Below are 19,904 nucleotides of genomic sequence, written 5' to 3'. Positions count from 1 at the left end.
TGTTACTATTTTTTTTTTACCATTTCTTCTTGGAGCAACTGTAACCCACATAATTTCCTTAGGGATTAATAAAGTATTCTGATTCTGATTGTTTCAGGATGTCCTGCCATTATCCAATGACACATCTGCTTACCTGTATCTTTTGCTCGTTTCTCCTCTGCTTTTCTCTTTTTTCTAAACTGAGGACCTGATGGCTTTGAACTTTTCTTGTCCATCTTCCATTGGTTTTAATTTTGCACTCCAGTATGAACACCCATCCCTCAACCCAAGGATCACCACAACATGATCTAACACACCTACACCTTAGTTCACAGATTCACTTTGTCTAGGGTGCATTTCTGAGATTTCACACAACCCAGGATTCAAATCATGAATACATAATGGTCTTGGATTTACAACATTATAAATGAAATTTGGAAGCAGCCGGCCTTTTCGACGGGTTGTGTGTGAGACTTTAAATCATCAAACTGTAAATTTTAAATTGTTATTGATCCCTTTATCTCGAGTCCTAAAGTGTATATTTATTTTCTTACTCTTCTTATATATATTGTTTGTTTACTTGCACTGCTGTAACTGGAGCCTTGTCGTCTCTCTATATACTGGACTCTAGCGGAGATGACAATAAAGTTTACTTTGACTTCAGCAGCAAGGAGGTGCACCGAGGGCTCTCGCGCTCACTTTTCGTGTATAGAATTTCGAAAAAAACATCGGTGCAAATTATAAGTCTGTATTATAATGTCTGGTATTTTCGTGTTTGTTGGTTTGTTTTTATTTTGTTTTATTTTGCGAGTTGGTTATTAGATGCTGCTCCAGCCGGTCAGAGAATCCCCCGCCGCCCCGCCCTCTCCTCTCTGCGCCGCAAGCAGCAGGCGCACCTCGCAAACGAAGGGCGCCCTTACTCCCAGCAAATGGGCGATAGAAAACCGATCGGTGCCTATGACATTCGGGGTCATAGGCACCGATCGGTTGCCGCCCCGGGCAACCGCCCGTGTCGCCCGTATCTAAAACCGTTACTGATGACTAGTATAACATAAAAGATTGTTCATACTGTGTATGAGCGTAACGCAAAATTTGTGAAAGCAAACAGCGGCATCTAGTGGTTTATTTATTTTACTACAGATACTCGTTACCAACCAGGGGTGGAGCTTCTTGGAAGATTTTCACGCTGACTCTCGCGATATTTGCTCTGGTATATACAGGCAGTTTGCCCGTCACCGGGCCTCTTTCAATCGGATCGGAGACGAAATGGTGAGTAATCCTCTTTTGCTGCTTGTACTCTGAGCACCAATCCATTTTCTATCTCATGCATCCCACCTATTTGACATGTATAAGAAATGCAGTTTGATTTCAGTGTATATTTTATGACAGTCTTGTGTAGATTTCACTGCTATTTTCATCCCAAATATAAGATTTTGGTATGCGTGTTGAGCGACTCTGGGGCCAAAATGGCTGCTTTAATTAGGCCGTACTTATTTTGCCTATTACCGCCTCAGTCTCCAGTAACTTATTTTATTAAAGTTGTGGATAAAATGGATTGTCTTAAAGCTAGGGTTCCTATTGTGTGGATTCGGTTTTGACAGCCGCACGCTGCGAAGTGCTAAAGGCGGTTAGCTAAGCTAGCACGTCGAATCTAGCGTGGTAAATGAGAGTCCACGCTGGTTTCGGTGGAAAATTCACCTCACAGGTGCTAGGAACCGTGTGTATAACGGACACTTCTTGGATACACAAGATTAAATTTTTTTTCTTCTTCTTCACTCTTGGCAGTCCCACCGTAAGTTTTCGGCTCCGCGACACGGATCCCTGGGCTTTCTGCCCCGCAAGAGGAGTCGTCGTCACCGCGGTAAGGTCAAGAGCTTCCCCAAGGATGACCCCAGCAAACCCGTTCACCTGACTGCCTTCCTGGGCTACAAGGCCGGCATGACTCACATCGTCCGGGAGGTGGACAGACCTGGCTCAAGTAAGTGCAATTAGACTGCAAATGTAATACAGCAAACCCTCGAATTTAAAAAGAGAAGTCATAGTTGGTGATTGGACCTTTTTCACAGTAGCAACTTTAGCTTCTGTCTGCAAGAGAAGCAAGTGTAATAAATGCATGACGATGCATCTTAACTTGATCATTGTTGCTGATGGTGGTAAAGTTAATGAAAGCTACCAATCGCCTCCTTTTTCAGCATTAGTGTTAAAGTTTGGAATTAAAAAGAAAAACGCAGTTTTAAATTATTTCCTGAAAGTTTGACAGCCAGAGAAAAAATAAGTGACTGCCATTAATGGCAGATTAAGCACTATTTGGCAGGTTCTGTTGAAATATCACTGTAATAATACTTATAACAAAGAAAATGTAATTAATGATACTAATTGTGTAGATGGTCATTTATATCTATGGGAAGTGAGTATTTAATACCTTCCTAGGGGATCTTACAATATACAGATACTTTAAAACTAAAAACCTGAATAAGTTTAATCGGCTGTCATTCTCATTTTAATTTAATTTTTTTTTTGTAAAACAAGCCTCGTCTGCAGTGAAAAAGGTCTAGGGTTAGTTATGGTGTTCTGCCTGTGATGATTCCCTCGACGGGCGGACAGAATGGGTCTATAGCCCCTTGCTGAATGTCGAGCACTGAGCGCAGTTTCTACCATGAGTAAACAAATCTAATGAGTTGAAGAAGTTACTGATTATATCAACTATTAGTCAAAATTAATCAACGCTTTCTCTTACAGAGGTGAACAAGAAGGAAGTGGTTGAGGCAGTGACCATTGTGGAGACTCCTCCCATGATCGTGGTTGGTGTTGTGGGTTACGTCAACACACCTCGTGGTCTGCGCTCCTTCAAGACAGTCTTCGCTGAGCACATGAGTGATGAGTGCAAGCGTCGCTTCTACAAGAACTGGTGAGTCTTGGGGACAAAATGAAGCTCATCCCGTTGCAATGAAAGTGCTTGAAGCAGATGTTAGTTGCTGGTGGAAATGTTAGGAACTGCATTTTCACTGAGCGAGTCTAACATCACGGTGGCCCTCTGTGGCAGCTCCGCTCAGGTGCCCCGTGCCCTGATGAGCTCCGGGCTCCTCTGGCCAGTGGAAAGTGCTTCTTAGAAACTGTGCCATGAGCCGAAACCCTCACTAGCTGATACAGCCCTTCTGTCCACACGGAGGCAGGGCAAGCAGCTATGCACTGCGTTCTTCCGCTGCCCCTCATGGGGGTTATGAAGGACCTGTGCCAACCTATGTGTTGCTTCATGCTCTCAGGTACAAGTCCAAGAAGAAGGCTTTCACTAAATACTGCAAGAAATGGCAGGATGAGGAGGGCAAGAAGCAGCTGGAGAAAGACTTTGCAGCCATGAAAAAATACTGCCAGGTCATCCGTGTCATTTGCCACACACAGGTTGGTTTGTTCCCTTGATTTTCTGTTGATTTTTCTTGAATGTCTGTCAGTGAAGAGACCACGGAACTCGCGTCAGGCATGGCGCCCGAAACTTATGAGGATATCTTCCATGCTGCCTTCCTTCTGAGACTACATAGCTAGAATTATCGGTGTGCTTTTGAGCACTGCATATTTTCTGTCCTAACCAGGCTTTGTTCTTTGCAGATGCGTATGCTGCCCCTGAGGCAGAAGAAAGCTCATCTCATGGAGGTGCAGGTGAACGGAGGCACCATCTCTGATAAGGTGGACTGGGCCCGTGAGAAGCTGGAGCAGGCTGTGGTTGTCAACAAAGTTTTCACCCAGGACGAGATGATCGACATCATTGGTGTCACTAAGGGTCACGGATACAAGGGTAAGATACTTGAGCCTCTTTCACAGCATCAGCTGCTGGTTGAACCTGAATTTATCATGACGCTGACCGAATGTCTCAACTCTTAGGTGTCACCAGCCGTTGGCACACAAAGAAGCTGCCTCGCAAAACCCATCGTGGTCTACGTAAGGTGGCCTGTATCGGTGCCTGGCATCCTGCCCGTGTGGCCTTCTCTGTGGCCCGTGCTGGTCAGAAGGGTTACCACCACCGCACAGAGATCAACAAGAAGATCTACAAGATTGGTCAGGGCTACCACCAGAAGGACGGAAAGGTGGTGAAGAACAACGCCTCCACAGAGTACGATCTGTCCAACAAGAGCATCAACCCCATGGTAGGATCTTAGACACATCTGTACTTTGTGTCAGCACTCCAGCCTGGAAGCTGTGATTGACCTTGTGTTTTAATTACAGGGTGGATTTGTCCATTACGGAGAAGTGAGGAATGACTTTGTCATGTTGAAGGGCTGTGTTGTGGGGACCAAGAAGAGGGTGCTGACTCTGCGCAAGGTGAGACTAAAGTGAAGCAATTAGTTGTGCTAATTGACCAGTTTCATACTAGGAGGATTTTTCTTTTCTTAGACAAAGTTGGTTAAGCAAGCTCTGGGATATAAAGACTTGATTCTTGTTCTCTCTCCCTCCAGTCTCTGCTGGTGCAGACAAGCCGTCGTGCCCAGGAGAAGATCGACCTCAAGTTTATCGACACCACCTCCAAGTTCGGTCATGGTCGCTTCCAGACCGTGGAGGAAAAGAAAGTTTTCATGGTAAGACTTTGTTCTATAATGGCTAGTTTCAGACTGGTTAAGCAGACGACAGGCCCAGGATAAGACGTGTGCGGATGATTTTGATCTGAGCCATGCAAAGCTACTCTAGAATTAATGAATAAAGTGGTGAAGCTGGAAATGAGTCCAATAAGTTCCCCTTTAAAGATTGACCACCTGAAAGTAAAAGCTTTGTAATACGGCAGTTAGTTTTTGAGTTGTCCTGCACTGTTCGTAACCTGGTTCAGTCTTCAGTATGAACTCTGGGTTCCATTCCAGTGCCACAGTGAGCTCCAGTGAGGCAGGGGAGCAGTGCCTCTCTGTGCTGGCTCCCTGTTCACTCTCTGGGAACACGTCTGCTTCGAGCCAACAGGAAGACCATTAAGTTTTGTCACATGATTGATGGTTCTGTTTCTCTCTTCCACAGGGACCCCTCAAGAAAGACCGCATTGCCAAGGAAGAGACTGCTTAAAGTCCCGGACTACAATGTCTCTGCTACTTTGACTGTCACCATCTTCACTGTTCTGCAGAGTTGTTCAATAAAAACAAAAGATGGAATAACAGCCTTGTCTTTTTTTAATTAACATACATTAAGCTACAAAAAGAGCTTGCATTACAAGTAAGAACTTCAGCTATTATGTTGCTACGTTGATATCAACAGGTGCTGAAATTCTATTTCGAGGCCTGAAATTTGCACTTTTATCAGCTGCCATGTTTGCAGCCAGACCTGGCCATTTTGGACATGAAGGAAAAGCTGACAGGGTTCAGCTAACAGGTGTTATATCAAAAGCTTAAGGTAAACTAAACGGGCTGCATCTCGCAGCAAGTCGCCTCAAATAATTTAAATTCAAATGATGGTTGAGATGTGCAGTTAAGTGAATGAAGTTGACCTTGCACATTTACTAACTGGTCACTTCGAGTATACTTGTACTGAGTTGTGCTTGCATTTTCTATCAGAAGTGCTTTAAAATAATTGGAACAAAGAAATGAGATGGTCCTGATAGGATATCACTGCAGATCCAGGACACAAATCTCATGTTGCACTACATCCCATTGGATTGAGATGTGGTGACTGGAGGCCATAACAGTGCAGTGAACTCATTTTCAGGTCCAAGAAATCATTTTGGAAACTACTGGAACATGATGTACACTGTAATCTAAAAGCAGGCTGTGATGCTCCGTTGCTACTAAGGGCTGAAAATGCACCCAACATCATTCCTCCAGCAGCAGCAGCCTGAACTGCTTATGGGGGCAGGGATAGCTCAGTAGGTAAAGTGGTCGCTCCATGATCGGAAGGTCGGCGGTTCGAATCCACTTAACGGCTACCCTGAGGTACCCCTGAGCAAGGTACCGTCCCTACACACTGCTCCCCGGGCGCCTGCTTAGTGGGCTGCTCACTGCTTCACTGAGTGAATGGGTCAAATGCAGAGAAAAACAAGTAATTTCCCCATGGGGATCAATAAAGTATCCATTATTATTATTATTATACAAGGTGTATGAGATGTCTTCTTTGAGCGCTGACATTAACAAAGTATATTCACCCAGATATGTTCTGGTTTTCAGACCATTCTCTGTAAACCCTGGAGATGGTTGTGCAAGAAAATCCCAGAAGATTTGCAGTTTCTAAATCAGAGCAGGCAGTCTGGCACCAACAACTGTGCCACATTCAAAGACATTTAAATCACCTTTCTTCCCCACACTTGATTTGAACTTGAGCAGGTGATCTTGACCATGTGTTCACGTCTAAATGCACCAAGTTACTGCAATGTGATTGGTCAATAAAATACATTAACTGCATTAATGAGCAGTTGAACCTAATAAAGTGGCCAGTGAGTGAAGGATTAAAGCAGCCCGACACAGTGATGAACAGGAAAAACAACACAATGCAAGTAGTTGTATTGTGAACCTGGCATCCCCACTAATAATGACGTGTACAAATATTCACCAAACTCAGTAGTTTGGTGGGTACAGAGAGAGTACTGCAAGGCCAACAGAAATTAGCGTAGCCCTGGTTCCATCACTACACAAGCTGGTTGGATTTTTCCACAAGCTGATCACAAAAATAAGCAGTGAGGAAAAAAGATGTTATGATACTTATTTTATTCAACAAGATAATCTGATAATATCGTGATTTTTTTTGACACATAAATGCAATGGCAAGAAGAAAAATTATAAACTACACAATGCTGACTTCAAGGTCACCATCTCCATGGTGTGATGACGCTGAATGTCCCTGAAAACCTTTTTAGTGTCATTATCTTGTTATGAAACTCCTTCTCTGGCACAGCTTTGGAATAGCTTCACAATTCACAGGTGAAGTATTTACTTCCACACCTCATGTTGTAGAACAAAATGTGAACATTTCTAAAGCTTGTGTTAGGAATAGACCTTATTCAAAGCAAAGCAAACAAAAAACCTCTTAACTTCAAGGTGAAGAAGCCTGAAAGTGCAAAAAATCTCATAAAGCAGAATGAAAATGAACAGAGTGTACGTCATTACACTTCAGGGAATGAGTGAATACACATACAGTGAGTTACGTACAGTTTCATGTGCCCACTGAGCTTGTTAAGTGCGTCCCGTCTCTGCAGCTGAAAAGGTCGGCGTCAGCTGTGATGAGAGCAGCCACCTATGCAGAACTGATGGACGGAAAGACAGAGTTTCGCTAACATGGCATGTTTTAACAGGCTATATGTGTCCTTGAGCTGTAATGCTTGCATTCAGCTGACATCAGAACTCGAGCAGTTGCTGTACGGTAATTAAGCCCCAGCATCATCCAGTCCGACTCATCACTGCTAAAAAACTGAAAAAACCTCTTCCGCTGGTAATCAGGAAGACCCTGAGAGGGTTCTACAGGCCATTTAGATGCCCCCAAAACGCCTCTCTGAGACATCCCTGCATAATATTAAGCACTTTTAGCAAAAATGTGGATCTACTGTGAAGCCTTTCAAGGTCCCTCCCACGTCCTATTAACCTGAAAGCCCAAAGAGTTGACGTACGATCGTTCTCTGTTCAGCCGCATTTCAAGAATTTGACATTTTCTCTACCAAAGCAGTTCCACATCCTCCAAAGGACACTTGTGGTGAAGTGTTTCTGATGTACATGTAGAAGCAGCAGGAGGAGGAAGCATGCTGAAGCCCCGTGTCACTGTGGCCAGAGGACAGTCATGGAGATGGGCCTGCTCTTACATAATCACCTGCTGCAGCACAAGCAGCGCTGCAGATCAAAGCAGTGGCAGAGCTCGGCTTTACGTAACCCCACCCCCCCACAGCCTCCCCGCTAAATGTGACGCTGAAAGGGCAAGAATTATAATGCCGTTAATTGCTCCCTGTATCCCATTCAGATGAGTCCAGGTGTCCCAGCAGGCACTAACTTTATGACCCCGTGCATCTGCTCAAACAGCATCTCTGTGCACTTTTCATAAAGCCCTCCCTGCACCATTTCACTCTATTAGTCCAGTCCTACATCATCTCAAATGAGCTCTCTTTAGAGCTGAGGATGAAGAAAGCAGGTAGGAAAGGATTTAAGAAAGCAGACACGGCTGCACTGTGGCATGGAAAAGGCCTCGACCCTCCTACAGACGAGCAACACACCAGACTATGGAAGAAATATAGTATCATCAGAATTCAAGTATTTTTAGACATTGAATTTATGACACTGAATTTTTATCCTCCAAATTTCCCTGCAAAAATATTCACCTGCAAAAATTCACCTGCAAAAAATTCACCTGCAAAAATTCACCTGAAAAAAATTCACCTGCAAAAATTCACCTGCAAAAAATTCACCTGCAAAAATTCAACTGCAAAAGTGATGAACTTTAATGACCCAAGCCAGAGCAATCAGCACCAGATCGAGTCGAGTGGCTCTCAGCCAATTAAATTACGCTGTTTGATCACATGACACCGTTAGCCAGCAGTTTGTCTCCTAAAAGAGAGCTGTTTAGAGGTGAGTGATTAAGTTTTTCTCCTAAATAGAGATCATTACAGAACGCCTAGTCCTACTTAAAATCCCATTTATTTTTATTTTATCATCTACTCGAACTAAGGAAAACGTTTGACTAACTCAAAGACAATTTCCACGCCTCCCCTGCCTGACTGCAGAGGCAGTTTTGAATTTAGGAGCAGCAAGATGGAAGCGGCAAACCCTGGCGATTCTCCGGTAAGTATATTGTTTTTTATCTTCAAGTTTGTCTTTTGAAACCTTAATTTTATTTAAATCCGTTGCTCACGTATAAAGTACACAGACGGGGTCTTTGCTCAACTCGTCTGAGGCGTGTCTCACTAAGCGCTACATGCTAGCATCCTGCTAACCGAGCTACCCTTTACATGCTGTGCTTTAGAAAATAGGATACTCGTTAAAAAATACTCCGCAGATATTGATAGATAGACGAACACTGCAAATATAATGTTGTAAACGAAAACGGCCTTTGGTGAAGTGGTAAAATACACCATGAATAAAGCCATAGAGTGAATGGCTGCCATGGTTGCAGAACGGCCTGATTTAATGACAAGAATGGGGAAGAGTGAGGCGAAGTGAACCAAAGCCACAAAACACGGTCAGACAAGGCGGCAAAAGGGCAGTGATCTGTCCGTCAGTATGAAGTTGGTGTGTGCTTTGGTGAACAAAAACTCCAGACCGGTAGCAGGAAGGTGGGAGACTCGTGTTTCACTGGAATAGTGGTGAATTAAAACATCCTTTGTTGGGGACATTTAGGTGTAAATGCATCCATACAGGCAAGACAGAGGCAGACCAGACAGTGAAGAAAACAAGGCAAACATTAGAAATATTAAAACGGAAATATAGGATTAATATAACATACAATTGGGGAAAATGTAAGGAACACAATGTAAATGATATTGTAAAGTCATTAAAACAGCATACTCTGATTAAAAGAAACAGATAATTGGGTAGGATGATGATGATAATAATAATAATGTTAAAGAACATGTACAAGATGGGTATGTATACTTGTAGCCAGAACTTAACTACAAAGTTGTAGCATGCCAGACCATCTTGATTGAATGTAACTTCGCTCCACACAAGTTTTATGGTAGACATATTCATATTGGTATCTAATAAATGATTAATTCTTAGATTTTATCAAACGTTAATTTATAAATTGTTTCTGTCTTTATGTGTTTGTTTCAGATTATGCAAGATGTAATTATTCAGTCAGCAAGACACTTGCTGCAGTTACTGACATCATCCAACTGAACTGCTGCTGTGATGAATCAGAATACAAGGTTTACTTTAGCAAGACCTATGAGTTAATGCTACATTTAACTAAATTGTTATATATTTTGTGTCCAATATTGTCTCCATATGATTTTGTTTTTTGCAACATCTTGCAGAGAACAGAGTCAAGGTACCAGCTTGGTCAACCCTAAAAGACCCATCTGTTCATCAAGAAATGACCAGGTGAAAAAGTCATAAACTAAACACTCTGCATGAATTTAGGATGCAACTTTATATCTTACCTGCTCTACACTCAGGGCTTGAATTACAACAACAGTCAATCACATAAAAAAAAAATATACTTTTGGTAGTTCTGTGTCTCTCTCTCTCCTCCAAACCCAGATGGCTGCTGGTACTGAACCGGGTTCTGGTTCTGCTGGAGGTTTCTTCTTGTTAAAGGGGAGTTTTTCCTCTGCACTGTCACTTCATGCTGCTCAGTGTGAGGGATTGTTGAGGTTGAGTCCATATGTCCTGCGAACAACTGCTGGGCAATGACACCATGCAATCTTCTGGGATTCCTTGGATAGAAAACCTGTGAGCTGCACTTGTCCTTGGTCTTCACAGCTCACCTTTTTACTGTTTATTGAATCAAAATTCTCCAGTGACATGGATTCTACATTGTAACTGATGTGATGTTCTATAAAGTGGTTTTAATAAAAAAAAGGCAAAAATTAGTTTGTTTCTTTATTCAATTTTTGAACAGTGATACTCATTCAGTAAATGCAAATTATTTACACGGCAGTGCACTATAGGCATAAATCTAGACCCCTAGATAAAACATGATGGCATTATAGCAGTGACAACTCCTCCACAGTAGCAGGTGGGATTTTTCTTTTTTGAGGACGGCTCCTTTTACCTGTCACTACAGATGGTCTGTTTGTTCTGATCAAGAGCCTTTTTTGGGCAGCTGAAGAGGAGAAGTCTATCTTATGGCCAACCTCTGGCTGTATCTTGGTCATATTACCCAGCAAAACCCAGTATGCAGGTTCATCTGTAACAGTCCTTGTGCCACAGATCACTGTTGCTTCTAAATGGTAAATGGCCTGTATTTATATAGCGCTTTACTAGTCCCTAAGGACCCCAAAGCGCTTTACATATCCAGTCACCCACCCATTCACACACACATTCGCACACTGGTGATGGCAAGCTACATTGTAACCACAGCCACCCTGGGGCGCACTGACAGAGGCGAGGCTGCCGGACACTGGCGCCACCGGGCCCTCTGACCACCACCAGTAGGCAACGGGTGAAGTGTCTTGCCCAAGGACACAACGACCGAGACTGTCTAAGCCGGGGCTCGAACCGGCAACCTTCCAATTACAAGGCGAACTCCTAACTCTTGAGCCACGATCGCCCCCCTACATTAAACAGAAGAGCAGTGACGTGGGTGCAGGTCTCCGTGACTCCGGCCTTACAGCTGCAGTGGGCGGCTTCAACCTTCCCTGTGATGCTCACAGTGACCCATGGCTGCAATGCTGGTTCATTCAGTCTTTGAGAGTGCAGGACCTGAAACACACACAAAGTTCTTGTCTTTAAATGAACTATGAGCCAAGGCTGACATAAATGTTTTATCTACTTAATCATTAATGTAACAGTGTTTAGAAAGTTAGCACATACATGTAATTTTTCATTTCTTTATGTGTCCATCTATAGAACGCTGCATGTTATAGTGTAAATCTGCCTGTTCTCTGTCAGAAACCTGCCTGCAGAAAATGAACCTAAAGGATGTAATGCAAGGATGTCATCACTTTCAAGATGGAGAAAGCATAAAGTGACAATTATGAATCACTTAATATGATAAGGAGATTCTGCAGGTCATTAATCAATGTATAAAATTAAATAAAATTATTTTTAGTGACACAAGATACAAATATGGAAGGAAGATGTATAATCGCTCAGTTTGGGGAAATTGTGGGTAGCCTGCAAGGGCCTCAACTTCTCCATACCCACAATGTGCAACAAATGGGCACAGCTATCTTCAACAGTGGAACATCGGCCAGTTACTTCCAACTTTAACGCAGCTTGTAGTCTTGGAGAGCAGCACACCACAACTTCTGCTAACAGTGGAAACAGATTAAGAAATCCATGCAAACAGATTCATAAACCGAAAGAATATTATTTTACAGGATTAATGATCATATCAGCCGCTGGCTGATCACAAACCCTGAGGGTGTATACGAGAAGCAGAAGAAGCAGAGGGGATATCCAGTTTAAGTTTAGATAGTATTTGTAAAGATATTGACCATATCCTTTTCTGAAAGTGTGGATATAATGGATGGGGTAAGGTACTGACATGCTACAACTTTATAGTTGTTAAGTTCTGGCTACAAGTATACATACCCATCTTGTACATTTTATTATTATTATTATTATTATTATTATTATTATTATTATTATTATTATCATCATCATCATCCTCCTACCCAATTATCTGTTTCTTTTAATCAGAGTATGCTGTTTTAATGACTTTACAATATCATTTACATTGTGTTCCTTACATTTTCCCCAATTGTATGTTATATTAATCCTATATTTCCGTTTTAATATTTCTAATGTTTGCCTTGTTTTCTTCACTGTCTGGTCTGCCTCTGTCTTGCCTGTATGGATGCATTTACACCTAAATGTCCCCAACAAAGGATGTTTTAATTCACCACTATTCCAGTGAAACACGAGTCTCCCACCTTCCTGCTACCGGTCTGGAGTTTTTGTTCACCAAAGCACACACCAACTTCATACTGACGGACAGATCACTGCCCTTTTGCCGCCTTGTCTGACCGTGTTTTGTGGCTTTGGTTCACTTCGCCTCACTCTTCCCCATTCTTGTCATTAAATCAGGCCGTTCTGCAACCATGGCAGCCATTCAATCTATGGCTTTATTCATGGTGTATTTTACCACTTCACCAAAGGCCGTTTTCGTTTACAACATTATATTTGCAGTGTTCGTCTATCTATCAATATCTGCGGAGTATTTTTTAACGAGTATCCTATTTTCTAAAGCACAGCATGTAAAGGGTAGCTCGGTTAGCAGGATGCTAGCATGTAGCGCTTAGTGAGACACGCCTCAGACGAGTTGAGCAAAGACCCCGTCTGTGTACTTTATACGTGAGCAACGGATTTAAATAAAATTAAGGTTTCAAAAGACAAACTTGAAGATAAAAAACAATATACTTACCGGAGAATCGCCAGGGTTTGCCGCTTCCATCTTGCTGCTCCTAAATTCAAAACTGCCTCTGCAGTCAGGCAGGGGAGGCGTGGAAATTGTCTTTGAGTTAGTCAAACGTTTTCCTTAGTTCGAGTAGATGATAAAATAAAAATAAATGGGATTTTAAGTAGGACTAGGCGTTCTGTAATGATCTCTATTTAGGAGAAAAACTTAATCACTCACCTCTAAACAGCTCTCTTTTAGGAGACACACTGCTGGCTAACGGTGTCATGTGATCAAACAGCGTAATTTAATTGGCCGAGAGCCACTCGACTCGATCTGGTGCTGATTGCTCTGGCTTGGGTCATTAAAGTTCATCACTTTTGCAGTTGAATTTTTGCAGGTGAATTTTTGCAGGTGAATTTTTTGCAGGTGAATTTTTTTCAGGTGAATTTTTTGCAGGTGAATTTTTTTCAGGTGAATTTTTTGCAGGTGAATTTTTGCAGGTGAATATTTTTGCAGGGAAATTTGGAGGATAACAATTCAGTGTCATAAATTCAATGTCTAAAAATACTTGAATTCTGATGATACTATATTTCTTCCATACCAGACTGAAAGAAATAAACACATATTTGTCGTACTTGCAGTTGTTTGTGGTCAGGTCACATTATGGACGTTGCTTTTGGGCCGTGTTTGTTAGTTTGTGCTTGTTCTTCTTCTCTCTTACTTTATGTCTCAGTCGTCTTGCAAAATTTTATGGTTATGATTAGGTCCTTTGCAAAAAAAGATATATTTTCCTTATAATTTGGGATCAGTTTTTGGTTACTTTGCACCACTTTCTCATTTTGTTTCCACGTTCTATCATATTGTTATTCTGTTTCACTTTTTACTCACTATTGGAATCAGTTGGCCTCTGTTTTGCATCTCTGTGGTGATTTTTGCCTATTTGTTATAACTGTTTGTGTTTTGTGGTAATTTTTGTATCTCTTCTTAGTCATTTTGCATCAAGCTGGGTTTATTTTCTATCTGTGCGGTCTTTGATTGCTTTGCATCCTTTAATGGTAATTATACATCTGTGCCTGTTTGTGTCTCAGTAATTTTATGTTATTTCATTGTCATTTTATTGCCTATGTGGACACTCTGTATCAATGTTTTAGCAATTGTGTGTATTTTGTGTCTTTTACATTAATTCTGCATACATTATTATCATAACAAATCTGGTTATTTTGTATCAATTTCTGTCTCTTTTTCCTCTGTTTGTTGTTTTTGCTTTTTTTTTTTTGTTGTTGTTGTTGGTTTTTTGTATCTTTATAATCATCTTTTTGTGCTTATGTCTGTTTGTTGTGGCAGTTTTTGTTGATTATCTTCCCATAAAAAGTTATTACCTTCTGGTTTAGTCTTCCATCACCTGAAATGAGCTTGCATCAGAGCTGGGGATGAATGAAGCCAGTACTGTTTGTGGCTCTTTTATGTGATTCTTTGTGTGTATGCATGTGTGTGTGAGCTACCATGCAGTGGAACCTCCAGTCCAGTCTTGTGGTAGCAGCTGTTCTTAGTGGGACAGCAGCCAGGTAACCAGGGTGCATGCTGGGACAGTGGAGAGGAGGGCCAAGCATTTGATTTATGTGAGTGTGTGAGAGTGTGCGCAGTTGCTTGCACATATAAGTAGGTGTGTGCAACTGTGTGTTGGTGTGCCTGCTGGCATCGTCAACGTCCGGCTGGCAGAGAGTCAGAGGCACGCCGTCCTGCAGCGTCGGGGAAGTGGCTGGGTGGCGCCGTGGCGTGGCGTCTGACAGGAGGACAGACTGTCGGAGGGGACGACCACACGCTCTGGACCATTATTACACACGGAGGAGGCCACAGGCAACAACTGGTCCAACAGTGACTCTCACACTGCTTTATCCCTCTAAGACCCTTTTTCAACAGATACATGATCAACAGTTTTTTGTATTTATTAATCTCGTGAAAGCCTTTAAAACCTGTTACGTTCGTCCTTTTCTTACTTTCAGCTCCTACACAAATTTTTTTTGCCAACTTTGGAAAATCTTAATCATCTTAATCAGGGCTTTCTGCATTTGTTTTTCTGTATCTGCATACAGATGAAAGGTAGCAGGGCTCTTCAAGGAAAAGGCGATGCGTCTCTCTTCAGTGATCAGGATTTTGTAATGTGTGTAAGCTAACCTGATGGACGCCATGTAGACTGTTTCATCAGTAATGATCAAATCTAAATAAAGCCACGAAGCACTTTTACAAAACAAATTCTCTCTACCAAACTCTACTTCTGACTATTAATGTTTAAACTTCTAAAGAATTATCACCAAAATGACCAAACATTTAAAATTTCCAGTTTTTGCTTTTATACTTTTATGTTTTTTATCTCTCCATTATAAAGTTATGGAGAGCCTTTTCCAATCATTTTTAACCTCCAATCAAAAATACAACACAAATTTAAAAAAAAGAGTATTTTGTAGCAGCATGTTCCTTGGCTGTGTAGCTTTCACAGGGCCTAAGGATGTGTTTTTGTGGCTCCTCTCCTGGCTAAATTTCCAACATGAAGGTTAGAAAATGTATTTGGCATGTGACAAACAGCAGTAATGTCACAGTGTGTGGAGATAAAGGGTGAGGACCAAGCTGTCGGATGCAGGAGGACATCCTGAACTCCAAAGCCCAGATATACTGTATATTCACTAAGAACCCTAAACCCCAACTCCTAATTATTTCTGACACAGACACAGAATCAGTCAGGACCTCATCTTTTCCATTTCTTGTGTGGTTACATTAAAATGCACATGCATGGATGTAGCACAGTTGTGATAAAGCAGTTATTTCCAATATTATAAGTTCAATTTTGACACAGTATCGATAAATCATTCTGTATTATCGTCAGTATGCGATTATCCTGATACTCTCAAACACATTTTACACTTCATTGTGTTATGAACATCTGAACCATCACACAGCAACAGGCAGGACATGAGTCACACTACAAAATTCATCTGCCATCAGAAACCAAAAAAGAAAAACAGTTAAGAAATGGATCACATCATTATGCAAAAAGGTCCGCAGTTCATTTGTGCTCGTTGTTTAGAGCATAAGAAGGTACTGGTTGACACAACAAACAGGCAAAACTTTCAAATTATTTATTTCACAGTCTGGTAGAATGTCCATTTTTCCCAGTGCGTTCCAAACCTTGCAGTCTCAAGTTTCAGGGAGAAGGTTAGTTGCTCCATTTCACAGATTAACTAGTAATTAACTAGTATTAACTAGAGTGTTTTTATGTATCTGAAGCCTTCTTAGTTGAAGGCTATAAGTGGCTGTCTTGTTTTTTTTTTTTTTTTAAATTCAGTCAGTTCATGCTCCAAATAAATATGACTAAAATCAAAATAAACCTGTAACTGATTATTGATCATCTTCAGAACCCCATCCAACCAGCTAGAAGAAACCACAGGACAATCCCAATGAAATCAAAGACATCCCCACACATTGTTCATCAGTAACAATGTTCAGTTACTTTATTATTTGAGTTATGAAAAACCTTAAAGTATTTTTTTCAGCATCATTCCCTCCTTCACGTGGCCGAATGTATCTTAGCATCTTTCTCCTACCTTAACATACAATGTTGAGGGACCTCTATTTTGTAAGGTTATAGGATATTAGACAATATGAGGTGATGTCTTTACTTTTCCAGTATTTATTCCTCCAGTCAGTTGAACTGGTATGCAGACGTCAGACAAGTGTGCTGCTACAGTGTTACAGTTTAACTGTGAGCTTCATCACAGCTGTTGGGACTTTTATTTTACTGTTATGAAGTTTATTTTACAGTATTTTTGGGGCGTCCTTCAGCTTAAATTCAAAGTGTGGAAAAAAGGCATAAACAAGCAGAGAGCATTTTCTCTTCTTCCTCCGAGGCATCAAATGATGTAGACATTTTTGGCTTTTTTGAGGCTTAAAACTCTTCAACCATATCGCGTTCAGCATTGATTAGGACTATAAGGCCTCACAGACAAGTCAGTGGTCTTCTTTTGTCTGTGTCTCTGTAGAGGACAATGAATCTGAGTGCTTCTCTGGGGCCTGCCAGACTGCAGCTCCTGCACCCCTGCACTGTGGCATCAGTATTCCAGGCCCGTTCATGGACACGGCGTTCCCTGAGCTGATGGAGCAGGCAGCATCTCTGCACCCTTCTCCCATTGTACCACCAGAGGGCAGAGCACAACACTGCATTTTCTTCACGCGTCCCAGAGCACTTTGTGTGCTGTAGCCTACTTAGGTTCTTCCTCTTTATATCCCCCTCTTTAAAAAAAAAAAGTCCTCTATTCAGAGTTGGATTTAAAAACATTAGATGGTTGGTGAAACAGCAGTGACACGGCCTAGACTGCTCTTTGGTCCATATGATGAAGCTTCTTGCTGCTTGTACGTATCAGCAGTGGGGGTGATGTGAATGTGTCATTTCAGACTATGTTTGCTCCACTGATTTTTTTTTCTTTTCAGCTGGTTGCTTAAAGCTCTCCATTGCTATTCAACTCTACATGACCCAAAAATAACCCGAGGTAAGCGCTGTCAGCAACTCCTCCATGGTCAGCACAAACAACACACACATGTACCCGCACACATGCTTGCTCATGCAGATCCACTGTTTGCATGAAATGGGGAAAAAATACAAACATTCCCACGCATGGATATCTGCACACACATTTAATTCTCAGAGAGTAAATGTGGGACTTCTACTGTGAGCTTCTCAGCAGTTATAACATTGGTGGCATCTTGGGAGGAACAGCTCCAGTGGGAGCTTGCTCCTCAGTTCCAGAATATTGTCCAGTAAAGTCACACAAAGGTCACCAGTGGGTTTGATAGTTAGGTAACCTTGCAACGTGCCAGAGACATAGAGCCAAGCTCTGGCAAAAAGACAAAACCAGTGTGTTCCATGTTAATATTGCCAACCCAGGCAGGGTGAGGCCTCTTCACCTCCTCCGGAGTCCCTCCCTCCACGTCTTTGATCGTGCAGCTCTGCAGAGACACTTTGATCGCCACAGCAGGAACAAAAGAAAGAGAGGGAGGGGAGAAGAGGAAGCTTAGGGGAAAATGAAGGAGAGCAGGGGGTTAAATGCAGGGGAGCCTGGCGATGTCAACTAATTTGCACTCCAGTTTACCTGGATGTCAAATCTGAGGACTTTTCATTGACTTTCAGGATTATTTATTTGCTTTCTTAGACTCAGACTGTACTCTCTGTCTTAATTGTTAAAGCATGGACAAACTTTATTGATGATTTAGTGCATCTGCAGGGTGAAGCTGTCATTAGTTTTGGTGCAAGAGCGCTCAATACAGGCCCTCTGCACAACTCCTGCTATACAAAGAAAACAAAACTGTGTACTCATCTAGTTACTCTCTGTATGAAACTGAAGAAAAGAGGAGGATGTTTTAACAAATATGTAAACATTGAAAGTCTTCCCACTTGTTCTACTTTACAGTTGTCATTCAGCAAATGGAAAACTGCTCTTCCTCTAATAGTCAACTGTCTTCCAGGGGCCAGAACAGGCGACACTGAGGGAAATTTAAAACTGCTGGCTAAGGGTAAACATAAATTCCATAAAATTATAATTCACTTTGGCAGTAATGACAGCTGGTTACGTCAACTGGAGGTCACTAAAATTAATACTGAGTCGTTGTGTAACTTTACCAAAACAATGTCAGACTCTTTTCTCTGGTTCCCTCCCCAGTTGTACCAGCAGTGACTTGTTTAGCTTGTTAATCAACTAAAGACCCAGACAGAGTTTTAATTCATTTGAAAGCCCAATGCTTAGCTTTGACCACCCTAGCCAGAAAACTCCCCCCCCCCAAAAAAGTTTCATTTGTTGCTGTTCTATTGTCCACCTGGGTCTTACTCAGAGCTTCTGCCTGAATCTCAGGATTGGTTTTTTTTAAATAAAATAATTATTAGACTCAAGTGGCTTCTTTCAAAATGTAAAAGAACCCGCCCACCACTTTAATCACAGTCTACAGCTTGTTCTGACCAATAGCATAGAAACTGAACATTTAACAGTATTTGCTGAAAACCCTCTTTCGTCTGATCATTTCCTAATAAAATTTAAATTTACAATAATGGATTACACAGCATTGAAATGGATTTCATCACAGTAGACGTCTTTCTGAAAGTGACGTAATTAAGTTTAACAATATAATTCATCCGCTGTTATCATCTTCACCTCCAACACAGAGCAGAACTGCTACTCCTGCAGATGTGAATATCTTAAGATCTTTACTTCTTCACTGCGTACAACTTTAGATACTGTAGCATTCGATACTAAAAACACATTTTATTACAGCATTTAGAGTATGCGGTAGGTATTAAAGGTATTGCGCTGCAGTGGTTTGAATCATATCTATGTAACAGACTCCAGTTTGTTCATGTAAATGGAGAGTCCTCTTCAAACACAAAGGTTAATTATGGAGTTCCACAGGGTTCAGTGCTAGGACCAATTCTGTTTACATTATACATGCTTCCCTTAGGCACTATAATTAGAAGGCATAGCTTACATTTCCACTGCTATGCAGATGACACCCAACTCTATCTATCCATGGAGCCAGATAACACACACCAATTAGTTAAACTGCAGGAATGCTTTAAAGACATAAAGACCTGAATGACATCTAATGTTCTGCTTCTAAATTCAGATAAAACTGAGGTTATTGTACTTGGTCCTAAAAATCTTAGAAATGCAGGGTCTAGCCAGATGTTTCCTCTTTACACTGGCCTCTAGTAACACTGTGAGGAATCTTGAAGTCATTTTTGATCAGGATATGTCCTCCAATGCGTATTTATTAAATATATAGAACTACTCAATATGTCCAAAAAAACCTTCAGTTAATCCAAAATGCTGCAGCAAGAGTACTTACAGGGACTAGAAACAGAGAGCAGATTTCTCCTATATTCATTTCTTTTCGTTGGCCCTGTAAAATCCAGAATTGAGCCTGGTTCTACTGGAGGTTTC

The 19,904-nt window shown here is 41.5% G+C and overlaps 1 protein-coding gene and 2 long non-coding RNA genes across 4 annotated transcripts; 2 read left to right on the top strand and 1 right to left on the bottom strand.

Moving 5' to 3' along the window:
• The first annotated feature begins 1,096 nt into the window (after positions 1-1,096).
• On the top strand, positions 1,097-5,107 carry rpl3 (ribosomal protein L3). Its single transcript, XM_080904636.1, has 9 exons — positions 1,097-1,248; positions 1,765-1,957; positions 2,719-2,887; positions 3,243-3,378; positions 3,583-3,769; positions 3,856-4,118; positions 4,198-4,293; positions 4,428-4,547; positions 4,972-5,107. The coding sequence occupies exons 1-9, from the start codon at positions 1,246-1,248 to the stop codon at positions 5,014-5,016; spliced, it is 1,212 nt and encodes a 403-aa protein (XP_080760762.1). The 5' UTR covers positions 1,097-1,245; the 3' UTR covers positions 5,017-5,107.
• A 3,327-nt stretch (positions 5,108-8,434) lies between these two features.
• LOC308410662 lies at positions 8,435-10,450 on the top strand. 2 transcript variants are annotated; one of them, XR_013974223.1, is made up of 5 exons: positions 8,435-8,486; positions 8,587-8,699; positions 9,690-9,784; positions 9,893-9,959; positions 10,119-10,450. It is a non-coding gene; the product is annotated as an uncharacterized lncRNA (long non-coding RNA). The 2 variants fall into 2 exon arrangements; XR_013974224.1 differs by lacking the exon at positions 8,435-8,486 and having other exon boundaries at positions 8,494-8,699.
• Positions 10,448-13,155, bottom strand: LOC308410663. The gene is made up of 2 exons (XR_013974225.1): positions 12,949-13,155; positions 10,448-11,282 (listed from the first exon to the last, which is right to left on the bottom strand). It is a non-coding gene; the product is annotated as an uncharacterized lncRNA (long non-coding RNA).
• Positions 13,156-19,904: the final 6,749 nt, after the last annotated feature.

Source organism: Rhamphochromis sp. 'chilingali', assembly GCF_963969265.1.
Source record: "Rhamphochromis sp. 'chilingali' genome assembly, chromosome: 15".
NCBI lineage: Eukaryota > Metazoa > Chordata > Actinopteri > Cichliformes > Cichlidae > Rhamphochromis > Rhamphochromis sp. 'chilingali'.
Note: the sequence above shows the minus strand (reverse complement) of the source record. Positions and strands in the feature narration are given on the sequence as shown.